This window comes from Anguilla rostrata, chromosome 4 (assembly GCF_018555375.3).
Source record: "Anguilla rostrata isolate EN2019 chromosome 4, ASM1855537v3, whole genome shotgun sequence".
In the NCBI taxonomy this organism is placed as follows: domain Eukaryota; kingdom Metazoa; phylum Chordata; class Actinopteri; order Anguilliformes; family Anguillidae; genus Anguilla; species Anguilla rostrata.
Genome location: NC_057936.1, coordinates 59,200,570 through 59,223,350, shown reverse-complemented (window position 1 = coordinate 59,223,350; position 22,781 = coordinate 59,200,570). Strand labels below are relative to the sequence as shown.

The 22,781-nt window shown below is 42.9% G+C and overlaps 3 protein-coding genes across 5 annotated transcripts in view; all 3 read left to right on the top strand.

The window, feature by feature from the left end:
• ralgps2 (Ral GEF with PH domain and SH3 binding motif 2) overlaps positions 1 to 5,124 on the top strand; it is an 86,944-nt gene extending 81,820 nt beyond the window's left edge. For all 3 annotated transcript variants that reach the window (XM_064333585.1, XM_064333583.1, XM_064333584.1), the window contains one exon: positions 345 to 5,124. In XM_064333585.1, coding sequence (XP_064189655.1) covers positions 345 to 374 — 30 coding nt within the window. In that variant the 3' untranslated portion in view covers positions 375 to 5,124. The remainder of the gene's footprint in view (positions 1 to 344) is intronic.
• The window catches only part of LOC135253813 (cytochrome c oxidase assembly factor 7), a 123,989-nt gene that overhangs the window by 84,536 nt on the left and 16,672 nt on the right, over positions 1 to 22,781 (top strand). The gene's annotated exons all lie outside the window — the stretch shown is intronic.
• Positions 6,427 to 22,460, top strand: fam20b (FAM20B glycosaminoglycan xylosylkinase). The gene is made up of 8 exons (XM_064333589.1): positions 6,427 to 6,604; positions 12,343 to 12,892; positions 17,057 to 17,143; positions 17,276 to 17,385; positions 18,420 to 18,591; positions 19,304 to 19,495; positions 20,260 to 20,319; positions 21,587 to 22,460. Exons 2-8 carry the CDS (start codon positions 12,516 to 12,518, stop codon positions 21,816 to 21,818), a joined length of 1,230 nt encoding a protein of 409 aa, XP_064189659.1. The 5' UTR covers positions 6,427 to 6,604; positions 12,343 to 12,515; the 3' UTR covers positions 21,819 to 22,460.

Sequence of the window (22,781 nt, the reverse complement as noted above, 5' to 3'; positions counted from 1 at the left end):
ATCAGCCTGTGTGGGTCACTAGAGAATTTTTGGGCCAGAATCCAGCAGGTCAGCAGGCCAATGACAGATTTGCCATTTTATAAAGTCTCCTCAGCCTAGGGCAGTGGACACAGGGTGCATCACACTTGGTTCTCAAGAGGGGTTTGACCCAGACCATTCCAAAACACGTTAAGTTCCAATTTGAAGCCATTCGCTTACATACTCATAGTTTTCATTTTAACGAATGTAATAATTGGCTGTGATCAGAAACTGCACGCATTAATGTACGTTTTTAGAGAGGATATTCTAAATGACGTGGTAGTTTTGCTATGACTGACTGCAGATTTCCCTTTCTCCTTGGCCAGGTTCCAGCCAATCTGATGTCCTTTGAGTGAATGGCGCCGAAGACTTTGAGGGGGACAGTGGGTAGTGTGACTCGGCAGCACCGGGCGGGAGCCTTCCACTGCCATGACCCCGCCCCTCGCTGCGCCCGCTGCCACCGCTGCCTTAAGAGAGAGAGAGGGGGGGGGGGGGGGGGGCCTGGGTGTGCGTGAGGAGCGGCGACAAGCACAGAGCGCCACACCCGCCAACCGCTTCCCTACTGACCCTGGAACCTGCGCCACCACTCCTCCCGATGCTTTAAGTGCAGCCCCCCCCCCAATTTTTTTCTCTTCTGTGTCGTCACCTCAGAACTCGAGGGCAGGGTCGGGCGATGAGTTAGAACCTCTTAACTCGTCTGGCTCTTGAAGGGAACGGTTGGACCTCTGACCCACTGTCATTTACCTTTACCTTTCTCCCTGTGCTCACACCTCCTCTTTTGCAATACACACTGTTTAAAAGCTATGAAGCGCACTGCCATTTGTACCAGCTCCACTGTTTGTCTTCGTAGTTCTACACCCCTGTTAGACAGAGCAAGTTGAGGTCTGTGTTACGCTGCCCAGACATCTTGACACATAGTTTGACGGCTGTGCTTCTACAATGCTTCTATGGAGCAGGAAGGTTTATTTTGGGTATGCCCCTTTGACGTTATTCCCCTCATTGAATAAGATTGTGTTCTCGCAGCTGAGTCGGGCCAATGGAAACATTGAGTTAAGTTTTTCTGCACATTTTGGGAAAATGGCACCTGCTAGGATGACCTCAACACTCTAAATGAAAGGCGTCCAATTCCCTGAGAATTCCAGCAGAACATTTCCAGATAATCTCAAACCATCCTTCTAGGAATCCAGAGGTAGATCACTCTCTGTTCCCTTGTCATTATCCTTTGTAGAGATGGGGATTAACCCAACTCGGAGAATATCACAGTACGTTGCCCAGGTGACTCTTGAGTTAGGCGTTTATAACCACTTTTGTTTTTTATTAATTTTTATTTTATACTGGTTATTTTCACTAAGAGCACTGGAGATTGTGACCGCATAAGAATTTTACTAACTCACAATGCGTAGTAGACCTCCCCTGCAGGCCTTACGCCTTCTATCTAGATGTCTTTTCTCAAATACTGTATATAAACATACTCCTTACAGGCACCTGAACTAAGCTTCTGACGGTACCATAATACACATCTGAACTGTTTAAATGACCTGGTCATTTAAAAAAAAAAAATTTTTGAAACCAGTTTTTTTGTTTCTGCTGATGTTTCACCTTAGTGAAATATTGTCTACCAGATAACACACTAACCACTCGTGAAAGCTGTGAAAGGAAAAACGATTCGTCCGTGCTGTTTTCATTTTTTTTTTTTTTAACGGTTTGAGCCTGGAGATAGATGGGAGTTAGATCTCCGCACGTGAGATGCAACCACTCAGCAGCAGCAGCGCAAAGCTATTGTGGAGCCATGCATATAGTCCATTTGTATTTTGTGGCATTTCTCATGTTTTATTTAGTCTTTTTTTGGGGGATAATTGGCAGTATTACAGTGTAGAATTATCTTGCACATGTCTAGGTTATTTTAAATTTGGTTACATTTGTGTGTTACATTAGTCATTAACTTTTTTTAAATGTATTTTGTACCTTATTTGCTGTGTGTCAATTTTGTTTATAGTATTTTACTGTTTTTCACCTGTTTGGAGTTAATGTGATGTATTTCATTGTGGGGTGCCGTCGACACCCAGGGTGTGCGTAAGGAGCAGGGCTGGGTACAGGTTTGACTAGAATGAGTTTGGGCTCACAGCTCGCATGGGTATGTACAAGTCTTCTGTATGCTCATTGATGACTTCATCTCCCATGGGAACAAAAGTGTTAAACATGGAACAAATCCTTTTTCTTGCTATGGGCAGGATCTTCAACATCAGAAGAGACTAGTCGCTGTAATTTGCAGTCTGTATTGAATGGGAGTTTATACTTGGCCAGTACGCTAGAGCTCTTAGCTTAGCTCTTAGCTACTGGCCCGAGTTTCCTTCCTGTACATAATTTACAACAGATTGCACAACCTGTTTTGTGAGTGTTTTTTCACAACGTATGTTTACAAGAATGAGTAATCAAGGTCGGCATCCTGTTCCAGCATTTCTGTCAATGCTCACATCGCCTCAGCCTGAAAGAACCTAATTGCCCGTGACACTCTGGGTTGTCCCTCCCATCTGTTGGTCCCCTGGGGACGCTTGAACGGTAATTTCGTATTGAACAGAGAAGCAAAAATTCAGTGTGACCATGGTCTGTAACTGTGACGGCATATATGTGTGGCTGTTCTGATTTTACTTCAAGTCCATCTGTAATTCTGTGCTTATTTTTTTTTTGTTTGTTTGTTTTTTTTCTGATGTGGCTTGTAATTATGCAATACTGTCTTGGTTCAGCTCTGAAGTGGCGTCCGCTCAATAGAGCGATGGAGATTCAGTGTTAACTCCAGAGGTGGAGCTTAAGGAAAGTTGCCTTGATCAGCGGGTGGACCAGACGGGCGGAGTGCGCTACGCCGAAGGACTCTCAGAACAGGTGCAGTAAGAGCGGAATAGATAGGCTGTGTTTCAGGTGGGGTACAGTAAGGAGGTGGAAATATGGAATTTTCAGGCTACAAGGAAAGATGGCGGAAGGGCTATGAGAAAACCTTTTTAGAATCGATAATCCTGACTGTACGATAAGATACCCGAGCCTGTATGTGCGTGTGTTTGACTTTGTATGTGTACACATAGAGTACATGTGTAAATATATCTATTTTTTTAACTTGAGATTTAACAAGCACACCTTGCTGGTGACTTCAGTGATTTCCAAGGGGGGTTGACAGACCATTGAAAAAAGGCGGAGCTGGTAAATCCTTGGCATATCGGGATCTACCCGTTGATGCTTTAAGAGGAGAAAACTTTTTTTATTGCGAGAGAATTCATTCTGAGTGTGGCTGGAGTCAAAAAAGAGATTCTGTGTGGGTATGTGTTACTGTGAATGCAGTCAGTTGATGAGTCGGACAGTGCAGTACGTTGGTCTGTGCAATGTCTGCCTCTTCCGTACACAGCTCGAGTACAGAGCCGCACCAAGGGAATCAGACCCCCATTGCGTAGCAGAGAGCCCACAGCACGTTGTTCTGACTGCACATCCAACTGTCATCCATTTATGAAACAGCAGAAATATTTGTAGTATCCATCTGATTTAATCACTGCAATTGCACTTAAGTACACATAGAAGGCACATGGTGTTTTCGTAAGATCCTTGAAGAACCTGCAGCCAGAAATGTCCATGGCTATCCAGTGTTGAACATATTACATGCCACTTAACTCTGGCGTTTGACATATGCGACAAAAACAATATTCAGCCCACACATAAGGACTCTCTCAAAAGGGACTCCACCACCGATGGCAAGACAACTTCAGTAGATAGGTGTGGTTTAACCTTTGATTTTATGATCATAGTCTTTCAGAACTATGTTGGTAAACCTGAAATGACTTTCTGCTTATTACTCCCATTCGTTTTGGTACCGTTTATAGGACTTTGGCTGTGTTCTGTATCAAATGCTCTTCAAAAAGCAGGCATGGTGGAAAAGCAGTCAACTTTACAGTTATAAAGAACAGAGAAGTCGGAGTAGGGGCGTGGATCAACTGGGATCAGAGAAATCTATCTCCTGATCCTCGTCTCGATTCTCTCATTACTGCGTTATCATCGCCTTGTGTGTGATAGGACGTGAATGACCTTCTGGGCCCCTGGTCGAGCGTTCAGAGCAGCAGTGCTGACGAAATGCATTACCCCCTCCCGTGTTCATGAATCTTCCCCACTCCCTGGACATGTCTATGTCTTACAGCCTACTTACAGGGCAGGCACTGGCATGCACTGGGTTAGTTAGTGCTGGATGAAACGTAATACACCGAAGTAATTAAAACCATTGCCATGGTTCAGCTGGAAACCTGTTGAGACGGTGCAGGCTGATGAATTTAGTGATGTAAATGTCTTTCGTTGTAGTGAATAACATCAGGAAAGGGGTTCATAAGCAGTGTGTTTGTCCTTTTTTTTTTTCCTTTTTTTTTTTTTTTTTTTTTTTAAGTAGACTGAATGTTGAGCTTTTTGTGAGGTTTATACTATAACTCGAGTTTACACTGTTTATATATAGTAATGCACAATGACCGGTGTGTATTGACAGGGTAAATGTGCTTTTTGAACTGATCTCCCCTTGACATGTTTTGTAAGAATCCTGCAAAACGAGATAGAATTTCCATTGGATGTCAGTGGATTGAGTTTGGATGATAGGGGTAATGTTTTATGCCTTATATCCTTCAGATGGATATGGCTTACTCTGGTACCTGTATTAGACTATGATGCTGGGCTGGTCTATTTAAGGATGTCACCGAAATCCTTTTATATTGGGTGACATGAGGTGTCATTGTGCCATTCCATTGAGCCACTGTCTCCTCTATCCCTGCGCCCCATCTTTGTCTTCTGGCCCTGGCTCTTTATCCCTGACCCTAGCTAGCACTATGACCTTTGAACTGAGAGATGTGCTCCTAGGCTCAAGAAAAGAGATCACAATAAACACTTGGTCCTTTTATTCCCTTGGTTTGTTTTTAATCTTTTAAAGATAACAACATTTGCAAGTGTGAGGCTGCACGCCAGTGTGTAAGTATGAGTGTGAATTTGTGAGGTATTAGTGTGTTTGCACATAAGCTAGCTTTTTGACACTTTAGGTACTGACTAAACTATAATCTTTCCTACTGAAATAAAACTACTTGAATTGTTAAACTGTTGCCTCCGACATCTTGTTTTTTTTTAAATGAAAGTGGAAAACAATGAACTGGAGGAGACCTGATATGTACAGATGTCTACACCCTGAGGCAGTACAGCTGGAAACTGGAGTCTCGCACTGAGAAGTTTTGGTTTCAACCATTCATTTCTAACCCTCACATTTTTGACACATTCACTGCAGTCATTTCATTCTCTTAGCTTCACATTGGCTGGGTGTATTGAGATGGGAGGAGATGCTTCTTGTGAAAAACACAACTAAGTTTAAAGCTGGCTGTTGTTTTTAGTCTCTGTTAATGCTCCTGTGGGAATGTTATTTTTCCTTTTCCTAATGGGGATTTGAAATGAGAATTGGGCAGTACTTTGTATAATACAATCTCATGTAACATTTATATGGGCTAATGTCTGATTTTTGGTAGTGGTACACCACTACCCCCTGGTGTGCACCTGGTAACCATGCATAAGTGTGGAAGACGGTTCCTCAGCCCTGCATTTGTAAAACATGTTGTTCATCAGAATCGGACTTAAAACTTGTTCTGTTGCTCTACAAAGCTGTGCACAACGTTGTGTGTGACATCAACACAATTAGGCATTTTGGTCTCTTTGCTGTGAGGTAATCTACATCCTCACATTGTCAATTATTGTTACACTATTTACTTACTTTGCAAACAGACTTATCCTGGGAAACTTGCATAGCTCTCATTATATTGCATACATCTGTGTCCTTAGACAATTTAGGTTAGATACCTTTCTGAACTGTTTAAGGGTATTGTCCTTTGACTGACAGGCACATTTTCTTAAATGTGCTTTACAATGATCCCTTTAAACAATCGATCAGATAATTAATGATATTGAGAATAAAAGCTGACAATCCATAGGAATCAAGGAACTCCTTTCACATTTTACATTTCAGGGTTTGTCAAATGGGAGAACCTTATGCACCCTGTGGAGTGTTGTACAAATATAATGCTAAATGCACCCTTCGTCATAATTACGCATTAAAATGATTATCAGAGGAAACGTAACGTTACGCTCTACCAAAGATGACACTGAATTGCCAGGACCAGAATTTCTGCGGGGACCGGTGTATCAGAAATACTGTATTTCACGATGGTAAGTGGGCTACCTACCTTGCTAGCATATGAACATTTTGCCCTTTAAGAGCTTATCGCTGTGTGGTTGATACCATCCCATTTTATTTCAGTTTGTTAATTTAATTCGGTGGCATAGTATTGATTGACGGTATAACATTAGAACGGTAGATTCAGTGCATGACATGTCGCTAATGGTGTGTGTTCACTTTAAGAGAAGAGGCGGCGTGGAATTCTTTGCATGAGGAAGTGTGTATCCGGGACTGAGGGAAGATGATGGGCAAGAAAATGGAATGCTGAATGTGAGACATGAGCGATTCAGTAAAAACATAATTTTGTGCATTGCAGACAGACTTTTGGACATCCTGGCTCCAAAACGGTGACGAAAGGTACGATGAATCAACAAATGAGTCACAGTGAACATGAGCATTCAAGATAGCTCGGTAACGTTTAACGTTACTGTTTACTAAGCTGGCTGGGGCATTCAGAAACAGTGATAGAACGGATATTGTTTTTCGCAAACATAATGTGCAACCTAGGAACTATTAAACATAATTTAATCTTGTTTCGGTGTGAATCTGCCTGAACGACATTCTGCAGAACATTTAACCACCGCGAGCAAGCTATTACTCATGAAATGGAGAAATGTGTTGCAGCTAACATCATTAGCTTGCTAGAATTGACTTGTGGTCTAACTCAGTCAGATGCAGATGTGGACAGAACACATCTGTGATGCATTGGCTACCGGCTAGGGATCATAAGTACAACGTTATGTGTAGCTAATGTTGCGAATGAATGACATTATGGATAGATATGCAACTACACCCGTTCGAAGCGGTCGAGGAAGGTTCTCCCTAACTATACTCGGTTCTCCAGGGTAACTTGCTAGCACTGCCTTTTCACCTGTAACGTTAGATTAGTCTATAGCCAGCTTTATTGATTCCTAATTCGCAGCTCTAGCTAGCTTTTTATTGACAAGTCACACTTATCATAACTAGCAATAGCCAGCTCAACGTCATATCTGAAGTTCGTAGGTCTACGGTGTTTTCATTTGAGGTTTCAGAACAATTAGCTAATGTGTTAGCCAGCTAGCTAACGTCTGCCTATGAGCTGTCAACCGTCGATTTAAAATCATGATTAGCCGTGCAAATTTCATAAACTAGCATTTTGCTGACTAGGTAGACTACGCAAATTCTAGGTAGACTATCATTTTGGGATAGAATACTAAATGACGAGTTGCTTGAGGTGTAACCTTAGTTTCACAGCTTCAAATAAACTAAAGCAGGACGCCGGTGGGTTCAACATAATCGATGCCTTTCGTAAGGAAAAGCCGAGGGTTCGCGGGGATTGCAGGCCGCTACAGAGCCTGGCGGCTACGATACGATGCTTGTAATGTTAGGCTAACCTACTTAGCACAGCAGTGCGTGAATGAATGAATAAAAGAGCGAATTGTAAGGCAGGCCAGAGGCTATACTGCATGCGTGGCAATTGATCAGCGATAAAAATGAATATGTAGTTGCAGTAAGGCTATGATAACAAGGGGCATGCTTGTTTATTTAAAACCATGTTTATGGCAAATTCGTGTTTATGGCATTGATTGAACACCGAATTGAAAATGTTGCATGAAAGCGAATTAGCTTTTGGAATTCGATTAGCCTTCCCGTGCCTTACTGGTGAACTTGTATTTTTAATTTTTACGAAGTTGTTCCCAGCTTCTGGGTCAGCAACGTTAAGACTAAGTTATTCCTGGTCAGATATGCATACATGACAGTGAGCAGTGCAGTGCCAGTGCGAAGCAGAGCCGTCTGTAATGCTTGCAAATTATACGTAATTATGAGATTTGCTAACGTTTTGATTTTAATTGCGTAACTGGCACAAATGAATTAATTCATTAACGTAACAAAAATAAACTTGCTATACGTTTGAAAACACATCTATTGTTTTTGTAACGCTAGCTCAATTGAAATGTTCGAGATTTTGGTATAAACCAATTTCAGTTTAAGAGGAAATGTTCAAATTGATAAGATTCAGTTGAGAGATTTGGGGGTGGGGGATCAGGTAAAAATAGAATAACGAGTAGTTCCACTCTTCACTGTCCGACTCGACCTGTTTTCTATATTTTTTTGTCTTGGATCAAGTCAGCATGAGTCTAAGTGCTTTTCTCAAGAACACACAGATCTTACACATTTCACCTTTAGATGCTTTCTGTGTTTCCCTTTGCTTAAAATGAGTAATTTAGTGAATAAACCAGTCAAAAAATCAATCACCACAACCTTGTCCTGCATATATATCGACACCTGTGATAAGAGAAACTAGTTGCGTGAAATCCAATTGTTGAGCATTCATGAGGTCTATCAGGTCCACTGCCCCTGGATGAACGCCAGGCAAATGTGAGGATGTCATGCTTGCTTTTGTTTTCAGGATATTTCTGTAGTGAACAAATGGTGATTGGTAAATAGACTGCATTTATATAGCGCTTTTATCCAAAGCGCTTTACAATTGATGCCTCTCATTCACACACACAGACCAACGGTGAAAGGATCCCATGCAAGGTACCAATCAGCTCGTTGGGAGCAATTAGGGGTTAGTTGTCTTGTTCAGGGACACTTTGACACGTCCAGGGGGATCGAACTGGCAACCCTCCGACTGCCAGACAACTGTTCTTACCTCCTGAACTATGTCACCCCCGGTATAAATAATACAAATAATTTCTCTTGCAATTTATTGGGTTTGGCTGCTTGTCAGCAATTGCCAGTGGCTGATTGCTAAATTGATTACAGCCTGTTGTGTCTGCTGGACAACTACATTGAGGTGGTTGTACAGATTTCTGTAGTATTGGTCATTCTTTTCTTTATTTCAAAACTGTCAAATTCCTTGTTGATGGCAGGTGTTCAGCAGCACTGCCTACAGGTCTGGGTGCATACTTGAGAATAGCCCAATTGTCACAGTGGTCAGTGGTCACGCTAGCCCACGGAATGCTGCGTCTTTAGAAAGCTTGAAATTTCAAAATCTGTGTTTTACACTAATTCACTTGTGTTCTGATAGAAATAAATGTCGTTCATACTTCTGTTCTGTCGCTCGTAACAAGTGAGATGAAACGGCGGGATTAGCAGAATGAAATAAACTAGAAATAGCCTAACGTTTTGATGTTCTAATCAAAACAAATTTTATCCATGCAGGCAAACATATATTTTTAAAACTCCATAGGAGCGAATTGTTTTAATTCACTCATGTTGAGCAAGCTAGGTAGAGTTGTACGTCTCGTTTTTGACTTCAAATGAAGCACTTTCTCTTTGAACCTTGCAATGCTACCAATAGCAAGTAGCATGTAGCTATAATTAATAAATAACACAAATGTCAGACAGACACCGAAAGTTGATTGGCTCAAAGAAACATTATTTTGTTGTTCAAGCCTGGGTCATCACCCATTCTAATATAAACAAGCACGAAACCGTCCAGACCCACGGCGCACCTGTACTAACTATATAGCTAGCTAGCTATGTCATGTCCTCACCTCTGTAACATTATTTGTTGTCCTCCGTGTGTCCATACATCTGTATCGGTGGTTGTAGCTGTGTGTCTTCGCTCCTATTCATGCGTGCAGGATAGCATCCATACGAACAAACTAGATTAACTAAAGTAGGCGAAACACGAACAGGTTAGGGTTAGCTAAAGTAACGTTAGGCAATAAAGCTGTGCTTAAAAATGTAATGCCGTACCACCTGTGCATGTGTCCCACAAAACGTCCCTCAAAGGTCATCCGTGAGTGAGTGACCACAATTTGCCATGCATAGCCCACGGCGACAGTTCCTGCGAACTGGGAATATCTGAATTTCTGGAATACAGTGTAATTTCCCCCTGCGTTTTGGCTCTGCAATAACGCAACCCCACTGAGTGATCCAGACAGGTGCACTAACACCAAAAGAGAAAATATTGCTCATTGCAAAGTTCTGTGGGCAAGCAGTTTAACATGTGGTTGTATGGCAAAGATGTGCAATACAGAATTAATGTTAAAAACAACCACAGGGGTATCAGTCTGGACTTTCATTCAGCTTTGTATTCATAAAGGTATCCCACTCAGTGTGTGTAAGGATGGACTAATGCGGGAACTTGTCTGACCCTTGACCACTGCCTTAACATTTTTGGTGATCATTTCTAGAAAGACTAAATGAGAAATTTGTCACTCCTCAGCTGGGTGAGAGACAAACACTGAAACGGAAAGCAAGAAGGAAGCAGAGCTATTGAAAAAGCGAGATGGGGCAGAGAAAACGAAAGATATAGAGAAGGAAAGACAGATGGTGAAATGGATGCAGTGTGTGTGAATGAGGAACAAAAAAAGCCTGGATTGATTATCAAGTTTGATTATATAATTACAGGGTTCCCACGAGGGCTGGGCAATATATCGAAATTATATCGATATTGTGATTCGAGACTACAAATCGTCTGGGATTTTATATATCGTAATACTGTGATATGGCATAAGTGTTGTCTTTTCCTGGTTTTAAAGGCAGCATTACAGTAAAGTGATGTAATTTTCTGAACTTACCTGACTGTTCTAGCTGTTCTATTATTTGCCTTTACCCACTTAGTTATTACATAGGCATTACTGATGATTATTTATCAAAAATCTCATTGTGTAATTTTGTGAAGGTACCAATAGTCATCCCTACAATATCATCACAATATCGATATCGAAGTATTTGGTCAAAAATATCGTGATATTTGATTTCGTCCATATCGCCAAGCCCTAGTTCCCACTCGTCCTGGAAAACCTTGAAAACCTTGAAATTTATTGTCTAGTTTTCCAGGCAAAACACCTGGAAAATGAGAAATTAGAAAATTGTAGGCTAGGCTATAAGTCAAGCTATTAAACAGTATATTTAGAGCTGAGATTGCATATTTTTCTGTATTTTTTCTGTATTTTTCTCCGCTTTTTCTCATTTTTATTAGCTGCTGAGATTACATGGCAGCAAACAGTTTTGAATGGTTATGGTGCTTGCACATTGCCACTCCCCCCAGGTCCACCACCGGCTTTGGGCTACCATTGTCCATGTTTCATGTCTGTGAGTCTAAGTCATGGAAATTGTCCTCGAAAAGTCCTGGAAAATGATTTCCTAAAATGAATGGGAACCCTGAATTATAACAAATCTTTATTTGGGCCTGTATGCCACCTTTCACAGTTAAGTTGGCCAAAGTCTATACAATGAAAATGCTAAGCGGTAACATGCAAACTAGGAGTAAAAAAACAAAACCGTAAGAACTTGAGGTTAAAACAAATAGCCTGAAAATAATAACAATATAGTGATTTGCATGGTCTTCCTGTGGACACAAGGCACGGAAGGCAGTGAGATGGGGGTGAATTGTACATAGTAGTACATAAGTAGTCCTAGCTTTATCACAGAGTAGGTTATTTGTAACTGTGAACAACCTAACTTTGCTTTTCTTGTGGTACTTAAGACTTTCTACAGTTTGCTGTACCTTTATCAGTAATAGTTAGGTTACGCCACCATAAAATGGGTGGAGGCTTGCTTACAGTCATACAATAAGTGATCCTCCACCCATTTTATACAGATAGCATTGTGGCTATTTATGGTTTAGTACTTTATAATGTCACTCGCATAACAGCTGCTGTCAGGAGGTGTAGCCAGCTAAAACACACTGTGACACTCCCCACGGTGTGGAATTAAATCCTTATCCTTACCATGTCAGTGTCAACAGCGGCAGCCCTGCAGTACTGCATAATTTCCCAAAATTTGACCATTTCACAAGAGAGGAATTTTTGTGGTGAGGTGCCTGTAGTTTTCCCAGCCCCAGCCCTGGAAAAATGGTGTGTCCCCTGGCACAGCGGCTGCTTAGCTCAGCTCGTGGACCACAGAGTGAACACTTCAGTCTGTAGAGAGGTGCTGCAATACGTTTTTCCATCTGTTGCAGAAACGTAGGTGTGTTGTCCAGGGTAAGCTAGTTTTAACTGGATTATGGCGTGTTTTGATTAGGCAGACAGATATTGTTTTGCAGAGAACGTGTTAGTTCATTTGAATAAGCCTTGCAATTTAGTCTGTTTTTTTTCTGACGGCCTTTGCTTTGCTCTCTTCCGTGCACTGTACTCATCCTGATCCCTCCCCTGTAGTCCCGAGCCCAGCTGTGGACAGCAGATCGGGGACGGCCAGAGCGAGATTTGGGAGAGCGGGTCCTGGTGGTCACCCATCGCAGCGGGGTGGGGGGGGACGACCGAGCGCGGTGCAATGTTCCAGGGGTGAGGCGAAGGCAGCGAGAGTCAGAGAGCCCGGAGAGGACGGAAGCATGAAGCTGAAGCAGCGGGTGGTCGTGCTGTGCGCCGTGCTGCTCCTTCTGGGCCTGGCCAAGGTCTTCCTGCTGGACGGGGGCGAGGGCTCGGCCGCCAGCCGGCGCGACCTGCGCGCCTTCAGGAAGATGGAGGCGGGGCTTCAGCTGGCCAAGGGGGCGCGGCTCACCCACACCCTCCAGTCGCCCTGGGAGGTGGCGGCGCAGTGGGTGGGGCCCAGGGAGGTGTACCCGGACGACACGCCCGAAATGGCGGCGGTGCTCACGGCCCTGGCCACTGCCCGGGTGGAGAGGGCCGACGTGGGCTACAAGGGCACGCAGCTGAAGGCCCTCTTGGTGCTGGATGGGGGGCAGAAGGTGGTCTTCAAGCCCAAACGGTAAGGTTCCCCACACATGAAACCCAACAGTGCTCCCGTATATAAGCCACTGCACAGCCTTCACTTTCAAAAATAATGTGTTTTTGCGACCACAGCCAGGAGTTATTTAAAATGGGGGTTTTGGTCCCAGCCTTTTTCGTGGTACTTTGAGAAAGCAGAAGTGCACTATGATTGTGATGTACTAATCAAAACAATCCCTCACTAGAAAAAACTCCCATTCCAAAAGCAACTTTTTTTTTTTTTTTTGTGAACAATTTTTTTTTGTTTTTCATACACCCTAACCCCTCTCGATACCTGGAACCGAAGAGATGGTTTGCAGAAATCAACAGTCCATTGCTTGCAACCTGACAACATCATCTGCAGCTATATTCCAAGCTGTGATTGCATTACATTGAGCTCTATGAATTGTCGCCATAGGTTTCTGAGGGGGGGAAAATATTATAAATAAAACCCAGCCATACAGAATTGTAGGAGTTCAGAGACACCATCCTGCCCTACAAAATAGTCTTAGCTCCAGTGAGACCAGCGAACAAGATTTTTCCTGAACTTTATGGTTAAGAACAGTTTAACCATCTGCCAAAAGCATTACCCCAGGAGAGAGTGGGACATCAGCCCCCAGAATTTTACTTAGAGTGGACACAACATATTTCCAAAACAGTGCGATTTTAGGTCATTCCCAAAATACATGTAGGTAGTTCCCAATCTCCCCAAGCCTGCAGATCCGGCTGGTAGGAAAATATACGAAACATATTTTGCCAAACAGTAGGAAAACACCAGTCTTCCCCAATTATCTGTCCCATATTGTTGTGACTGGAAGAGCTTAAATTGTTTTCCACTGTTTTATTGAATACAGATGCGGCAAATCCTCTATTTGTAAAGTGGTATTGAGAATACTGCCCATGCAAAGAAGCACAAACTTCTGTTTGAGACCTAAAAATGTCAAGTCTTGCAATCAGTATGGTGAAGATAGTACGTTCTCGATAGGGTGCCAGGACACTGGGGTTTCGGGATGAAACCATTGTTTCATGGCTTTTAATTGAAAAGACCAATAATAAAACTGAAAATTTGGAAAGAAGCATATTAATTAAATAAGTTTCCCTTGTTTGGCAGTCAACAATTTTTGTTGTTGTAGCAATACCACCCAATATAAAAAGTATTAAATCATATGGCAAAAGTTTGACATTTGAAATCTATAAAATTTCTGTACTGATAATAAACACCAGTTTTAATAAAACATCAGAACGAATTGCAGTCCGAGTCATTGAGAGACAAGAAGACATTTTAATGTGGTACAGTAATGTGGTACAATGAAAATTTAGCATTCGGTTATATTTTCCTCTGGATTTCTTTTGGATATTATATGAAAGCTTTGCTTCATTCATCAAACATGACAAATGAGGAAATTTACTGAATGAATAACCTGCTGTTTGTTTGGGCTTGGCAAATTGTTTTTAGAGGAAATACACATAGAAAATGTATTGTTTATGTACAGTTTCTTTATTTGTTTGTATGAGTGTGTATTCTTGTTTTGCGATTCCAGTGCACGTTCTGTAGTTTACAGAAGTGGCTACCAGTCACTTCTGTAAACTACAGAAAAATCAATAGGTTTGTATTTCGATAGCAGTCAGCATGACCTATGAACGTTCTCACTATGCTGTGTGATTAATATGTTTGTTCTGGTGGGTAACCAAAAATATGCAATGTAATTGAGGTGTTTGATGTGATTCATAGGGATTTTTTAGAGTTAATAGGCTAGCTCACTTTCTGGAATTTTTCAAAAATAGGCCTATATAATTTCAGTTTTTACATGTTTTGAGTCATCCACAGTGTGTGCAATGAAGGATGCTTCTGACATGTAGAAGTTTCTTACGACCTGTTGCATCAGCAAATTGGTTGTTTAAAGCGAGAGAATGCGCTTCAGGTCACACCCAAGTTGCTTGCACAGCGATACTATGCTTTTCAGAGGTTGGACAAATTAACACATTCATTTTATAGCTTTTATGCAAAATTATGAACAAAAAATTGTGCTGGTTGGCCGACTTTGTTACTGCTCAGCTCTGGCGCAGGGACTTCACTTCAAAGGTTAAGGACCACGGAGTTTGCTAGCCTAGCCAAGAGGTAGTTCATTTGCCACACTGCCTGTTCTTGCATGCTTAACCTCAGCCAAGTTATTCACTAATGAACTTGAAGCGCAGATAATGTCTGACTGTAAAACAGAAGTTACGGCTGCTTTGTAGGACTTTTTTGAGCCTAAATTTACGGATGGAGAGTTGAGGTCGAAATGGGAATGTGAGCTAGCGTGGTGACATCCTGTTTGAGGATAACTAGCCACATTTCCGCTAGATTTGCGGTGTCTAAAAGGTAGTTGGTGAAAGTGAAGACAATTTTGTCACCACCACCGCCCCCATTTTTAATAAATGAGATGCATATATACATTTTTAAGTAAATGTAAATGTAAGTAAAACATTGCTGTGCAAGCTGCTTTGTAGTTTTTTAAAAGTGTTTTTTATTTTTTTTTATTTTAAACCACAAGCTATACTAGTGTAAGGAAAATGTGTTACCCTGCTCTTCGCCTTAAACTGTAAAAGAAAATTTGTTATCCTGCTTGCAGCGCCAAAACTGTAAAGGAAAATTTGTATAATTTATTTTAGTTATTGGTTAGACAAGGGCACGGATCAAATACCCACTCCCTGGTATATATCCCGTGGTGTTGAGCAGTATACTTGTGTCCCAGAGCCCTGGTCCATTTTTCTACTCTCCTCTCCTTAGGCGTTGTTTCCTCACGAGGGATTTTATTTTTATATTTTTATGTCTGGCATAGTACTCAGAGGTCCCTTTGAGGCTTTTATTAGAAACTCATATCTTGAACCTTGTTACTCACTACACAATACTCAGAGGTTCCTCTAGGACTAGGAATCTAATTTTAGCAGAAACTCATATCCTGAAACTTGTTACTCACTACACAATACTCAGAGGTTCCTCTAGGACTAGGAATCTAATTTTAGGAGAAACTCATACCCTGAAACTTGTTACTCACTACACATTACTCAGAGGTTCCTTTAGGACTGTTTTAGAAACTCGTATCCTGAAATTTGTTATAAATGGTAATGGACTGCATTTATATAGCACTTTTATCCAAAGCGCTTTACAATTAATGCCTCTCATTCACCCATTCACACATCAATGGTGAAAGGCTGCCATGCAAGGTACCAATCAGCTCGTTGGGAGCAATTAGGGGTTAGGTGTCTTGCTCAGCGACACTTCGACACGCCCAGGGTGGGGGATCGAACCGGCAACCTTCCGACTGCCAGACAAACGCCCTTACCTCCTGAGCTATGTCGCCCCATGGTACTCAGCTTTAGAAACTCAATCTCCAGACTTGTTACCTTACTAGCATTTTATGCACCAGCCCTTAGTGGTATTCATGAGGCTGCATAAGGGTTAGGAAGGAAGATGCAGATGGGACAGAAATATGAGTATTTAGTGAAAACATGATCATCAGTTACGTTAATGACAGAAATTATGAAACCGCTCGTTACCTATAGCTGAACACAGAATCACATCCTTGCTACGGCAAATAAACATGAACATGTTCACTGCCAAATACATAACTAAATGACTCCGTACGGCAATGACTATGGTACCAGGAGAACTGTTAAGCAGTCTCTCCCCGAATGCTTCTTTGAGCTTCCCTTAAGTACAGTCCTGAGCAAGCCTTCCATACCCACAGTTCCTTTTGTTTGCCCACATAAGGTCTCGACAGGAATAGGCACCAAAACCCCTCCTCCTCCAAGAACAGAGAAACCGCAGAGTATACTCCTTTGTGATCTACTGATAATAAGATTCTTTGTGCGACTGCGCGTGATCTTATGATTGTAACTATCTTCCAAAATACTTTTCTATGGAGTTCTAAGGTCATGGACCACTGTCAGACAGGCCAGGCTGGAACTGCATCTACTGTTGGTATATTTATAATGAGCGGTTGGTATGAAATGGAGGTAGCCAGCTAGCTGGACAGATTCAAGCCAACCAACGGTCTAATCCTGAGAATCCTGCCTTTGTGAAATAAGGTCGTGTTTTCTAGCCATGTGTGACCATAATCTCTGTGCATGACTTCTCCGAGAGGTTTACATCCTCGTCCGTATGTTTGTTTCCCTCCCTCAGGTATAGTCGAGATTATGTGGTGGAGGGGGAGCCGTACGCAGGCTACGACAGACACAACGCTGAGGTGGCGGCCTTTCACCTGGACAGGTAATGCTCCTACATGCTGGTGCCGGCTCTCAGGGTGTATTTTTAGAGAGGTCTACCGATCTGTTCTTCACAATGTCGTAATGACCCAGAAGTGCTCGGAGTGCAGGTATCTTTCTTTCTCTGCCCATTCAGGATCCTTGGTTTCAGAAGAGCTCCCCTGGTAGTCGGGAGGTTTGTGAATCTGCGCACAGAGATCAAACCAGTGGCCACAGACCAGTTGCTGAGCACCTTCCTTATGCAAGGTTATTCTCCTCTCTGTCTTTCTATGGTAGACTGGCTCCATGTTCAAGTGTCTTCAAAGTAGCTGCATGTAGTTTTTATCTTTTATTCTCTAGTTTGTTAAAACAGGCCATTAAATGACTCTGCATAGAATTCAGACACAAACTCAGATAGTGTTTAGGGTTTATCTTGAGGAACTGCAGGATTTCTCACAGAAATAAGTACCTTGACCACAGACTCTCAGCCCTTACAGACATGGACTTCTGTAGCATCTAGCCTAACGTACAGTAAGCACACACAATTTCAGTATTATACACACTGATGTTTTATGTCTTACTTATCTCTTTTTCTAACTGCCAATGACATTAAAATAAACATTCTAAATATAATTACCAATTACTTTTGCACTTGATCTTGAGTACATTTCATTTATATTGTGTGCCTTTGCTTTTAGTTTGAGAGAGGTATCTGTCTGTGATGCGTGGTTGTTTACTCCTGTGCACCTCCACGCTGCTCAAACCCGCTCATGAAACCTCCTCTACCAGACGTGCGTTCAAGTTCAGCGAACAAGGCGAACGTTTGCAAATAATTTCAAACTTTTTCCGTTAGCTTTGTGTTCACCGCGAACGTTTGCAAACATAAGCGAACGGTCTGAAAAGGTAGTTTGCGGCGAACAAAAATGGACGCTGGACTGAGGGAAATGTTCCCAGACGGGTATTTCAATTGAAGATGCCATTAAGTGTGATCAGTTTTTTCAATTATGTTATTGCTATCGCTGGCCAATGTTATTATTGTTCGCTAGCTAGCTATTGTTTTTTTATTATCGATGATCACAGAAGCGGCTGTGAGTACAAACGCTCTCGTCGCCATGTCTGTTTATGTTTAATGCAAACAATTTGGAATGTTGGTACAAAGCCGTTCAAATTGAACTGTTCAAAGAAAACTTGTTCGCCACGAACATTCGCCTCTGTTCGCTGAACTTGAACGCACCTCAGCAGATGCCCACTCACCTCCGTATAGGCACGCTCATTTACATGCTACCCCCCCTTTTTTCCAGGGAACAACACGTGTTTCTACGGGAAGTGCTACTACTGTCGCGAAAGTGAGCCAGCGTGTGCGGAAGGCGAGGTGATGGAGGGCTCGGTCACCCTGTGGCTCCCGGACGTGTGGCCCCTGCAGAAGCACCGGCACCCGTGGGGACGCACCTACCGAGAGGGAAAACTGGCCAGGCGAGACCCCCTCTTATTCTCTCTTCACGGTGCAGGACCGAGACCAGTTTGAACAGCGCAAATCCCGGATTGCCGTCTCGGTGGTTGGACTTGAATGATGTTTTTTTTTCTGCCGAACCAACCGCATCATGAAAGTACCGTTGTGTCACGTGAGATACGATAACCTGGTTTTGTTTTGTTTGAAACATGCCTGCTTTCTGGACATTTCAAGTTTAGGGTTAGGGTTAGGGTTAGGGTTAGGGTTAGTTTGGGAGTTTACATACAATGCAAGCATGTTGAGATGCAACCCACTTCCTCCTAGGGCTGTAGAATTACACACTTGCAGTACTGCTTTTTTTTTAAAAAGTGGTTTTTGCAGGTTTCACTCTGATCAGGTTAAGCCTGTTTTCCATAGCTGAACTGTGAGGACAGTACAAGCCAAGTATATATGTAGAATATGGAGGGACATGGTATGTGAAACACACTGTAAATATTAAAATGCTTTATCAGATACTTATGGTATGTTTTTGTCCTTTTTCAACATAATCAGTATTCCTTTTTAATATGGTACTAGATGGGCAAGCCTATTCTGTAACCTTTAAAGCTTAAAGACTCTGTGTAGCATGGTGGGCTGATGTTGCAGCGTTTTAGTCAGTGTTTTTATGAAATGTGTTTAGGCACAGATCGTTTATTTATTCGGTGCGTGTGCACGTTTGTGCGTTCGTGCCCTCAGGTGGGAGTATGACGAGAGCTACTGTGAGGCGGTCAAGAAGATGCCCCCGTACGATGCCGGACCCAGGCTGCTGGACGTCATCGACACCGCCATCTTCGACTACCTTATAGGGAATGCCGATCGCCACCACTACGAGAGTTTCCAGGACGACGGAGGCGCGAGCATGCTCATTCTTCTGGATAATGCCAAAAGGTAGAGAAAGCTTGCCCTTTAAGGCATTTGGGCAGTTGTGTGCCTCACAGAGACGCAGTGGAGGGTACATTGAGCTACTCTGTTCTGCCACCCATTTGTCAAAGCTAATCTCCACTACGCATCCTTCTTCTTCAGAAGACTTCCTCTCTTTCCCCTTCTCTTCCTCCCACGCTCACTCTCTCATGGATTACAGTTTTCTGTCACCATGGCAGACTTCCGTCATTGATCCTGTAGTGGCCGTCTGAGATTGATGTAAATCTGGGGGGAAAAAATTAAATAAATGGAGATGGGCATGGGTTTATTAAAAGGGAGCTGGGATGGGAAAACCCATTTAGTTCGTTGTGTCAAAAACTCTGGGAACCAGATGCATGTTTTTTGTACTGTGTGCAACAAAAAAGTTGCTGTAAAATTTTTCTTTTTGATGATGGTGCATTTTGATATTTTTATTCTCAAAATTCAGAAGTTACCTCCATCAAAATGCTGTTTTGCAAAAGGAGGCCCCCTGAGTAATTTTGGTCTCAAACCCACAAATTTGACTACACGCCTATGTTTTTGCCTTAGACGTGATGTTGACAGTAGTCGCAAGAATGCTGTTAGTGCTTGGCAGCACACCTCAGTGCTCCCCAGAGCCCCTGCATTGCAGCAGCCACATCATGCGATTTGGGGAGGAAAAATCTTGTGATGCTAATGAATGTAATGCAGTAAATATATATATAATTCAGCTGGACATCGAGTGATAGTCATTTCCTTCATTTGTTTTGCAGTTTTGGGAATGCAGCCCTTGATGAGAGGAGTATTCTGGCCCCTTTGTACCAGTGTTGCATGTGAGTAAATGCGCAAATGCTGGCGAAAAGAGACTGACACGCACAGGAGAGCGCATGGTTTCTACTATTTGATGGATTGAAGGTGCTGTTTGATCTGCTCGCTGAGGTCACTGCTATAGAAAACACCCATTGAATAAGAGGCCCCAATTAGTCTGTGTATTCAAGTATAGCTGGCTTTCCCCCAACTTTTAGTGCTATAAGTTTTTTTTTTTTTTTATGATTTCGAGCAGGCTCAAAAACTCAGTCTTAATTTCTTTGTTATCCACAGATCTTTGGAAAATCAGTAAGTGGGTCTTATCAGTACACACACAGTACCTGTACCTCACAGTACCTACAGTACCTCACACAGTACCTGCACAAAATGGGCTTCCCCTACGCTAGGCTGGCAGGTGCTAACTTCTGCCCTATTTTTCTGTGTTTCTGGCTACAGTGCTAGCTAGCACTGCTGTGCAGCCTGCTGAACGCAGACGATTTCGGGTCAACTTTTTTTTGCAATTTCTTTGAAAGTGCCACCTACTGTAAACGGCAGTTTTGCTTTGGCAAGTCTGAAAGCTAAAGTCATCTCTTAAAAAAACAAAAAAGTCTTTCGCGTTTGGTCATTTTTGGGGGCTGTAACGTTAGGATAGCTAGCTGTCTAGTTTGCGACCTGACTCATAGTAGGAGAATGCGCGCAATTAGGTGTTTAATTTACATATTAACGCTCATGTCATCCCAACTGTTAATGTAATGTAACCTAGGTTACAGTCGCACTGTGGCCAAATTACAATGTATGTTATCATGGGGGAAAAAAAAAACTTTTTTTCCCCAATCAATCAATTTTTTTTTTTGTTGCCACGGACACGTTGATGACCCCTGGTCCTGGATGAAAGGCAATCTTAGAATGTCATCAGAGAAAAATAAATGAGCTTCATAATCATAATAATAAAGTTCGTTTTCTGTTTGCTCCCATATTTCTGTTCTTCTGGTAAGCCTGCAGCACTTAACATTTTCAAAAAAAGACACAACGGTATGAATTTTATGCTGTGAACTCAATTTTTATGGCAGGGGGTAACCGGGTTATATAAATTCTTAACACTCAATGTCTTTCATAATTATCTCTCTTCTCTATTAAGAAATTTGGCAATAACGACATTTGTTTTCATCCACAAACAAATGTTACAAAAAGTGTACAGCGTGTGAATGGACTTCCATGCCCAGAGATGGAGTTTAAAAAGGGAGTTTACTGGGAAATGAGCGGAGTGCGGCCTCTCTCTCTCTCTCCTCCCAGGATACGCGTGTCCACGTGGAACCGGCTGAACCTGCTGAGGGGCGGGGCTTTGAGTTCGGCCATGCGCCAGGCCACGGCCCACGACCCCGCCGCCCCCGTGCTGGCTGAGCCGCACCTGGCCGCCCTGGACCGACGGCTGGTGGGCGTCGTGGCGACCGTGAACCAGTGCATAGAGACCCAGGGCCCGGACAGCACCCTAATCGAGGACCGCATGAACCTGCCGCACCCCTAGAGAAGGGGGGGCACTTACAGGAGGAAGGGGGAGGGGGGGGGGGGGGGGGGGGGCGGCTGGCTGTGGCGAGAGGGCGGGGTGGCTGCCTCGTGGATCGCACTGACGAACTGACCAATCCGGAGGAGTCCTCATCCTGACCAGCGAATCGGAACGCTTTTCGCAAGCTCTCGCCGATTCTCCTCCCTGCTCCGCTACGCCAACACTACACAAACCTGACGTTGCCTGGGTGACTGCTGCCAGTGAACCTTTCAGTGTGAGTGGCAGGGCGTTTGGGGGGGAAAAAAAGTTCTCTCTGTAGGCAGAAGAGCAGAGGGGGACGAATGCCAAAGCGTGATTCGAGGTCTCATCAGAAGAGGATTGTGGGGCTGGTGGCGTTGTCATCGATGCAGGACACAGAGGGCCAGGGCGATCCGAAGCCTCAGGTCTAAGAGCTCTTGCTCTCAGTGACGTGTGCTTGTGCAAGAAGGAACCCCCTGAATCTCTGCACACAGAGTGTGAGAAGGCTGGGGAGGGGGAGGAGGAATTTTCCCATCTTGTGAATGACAAAAGTGAGCAAAACTGCTTCTGGCGACAAACTGAACCTACGAACCAAACATGTACAGAAATAATTGTGAAATACTATGAATAAATAAGGAATTATAATGATGAGAATATAATATTAAAAGAAACCTAATGTAGTGTCAGATTTATTTACAGTACTGTATATTGGAATGGGGTTTGGTTTGGGACTTGTAGGGGATGGGTTTTGGGGGTTGGGTGGGGATTGTTGGGAGTGCGGTTGATCTCCAAGTTGGGCAGGTAATTTTGGGTGAAATGAAGTTTACAAGGGCTTAAAAAGGAATGTTGTCTTTATTAAATATTAAATGTTTAAAAAACGTATCTCTCTCTTTATTGAAAACTGATTTTATTTTGAGTTATTGTAATATATTGCAAGCATCGAGTTGCGTTTTTACAAGATCGTAT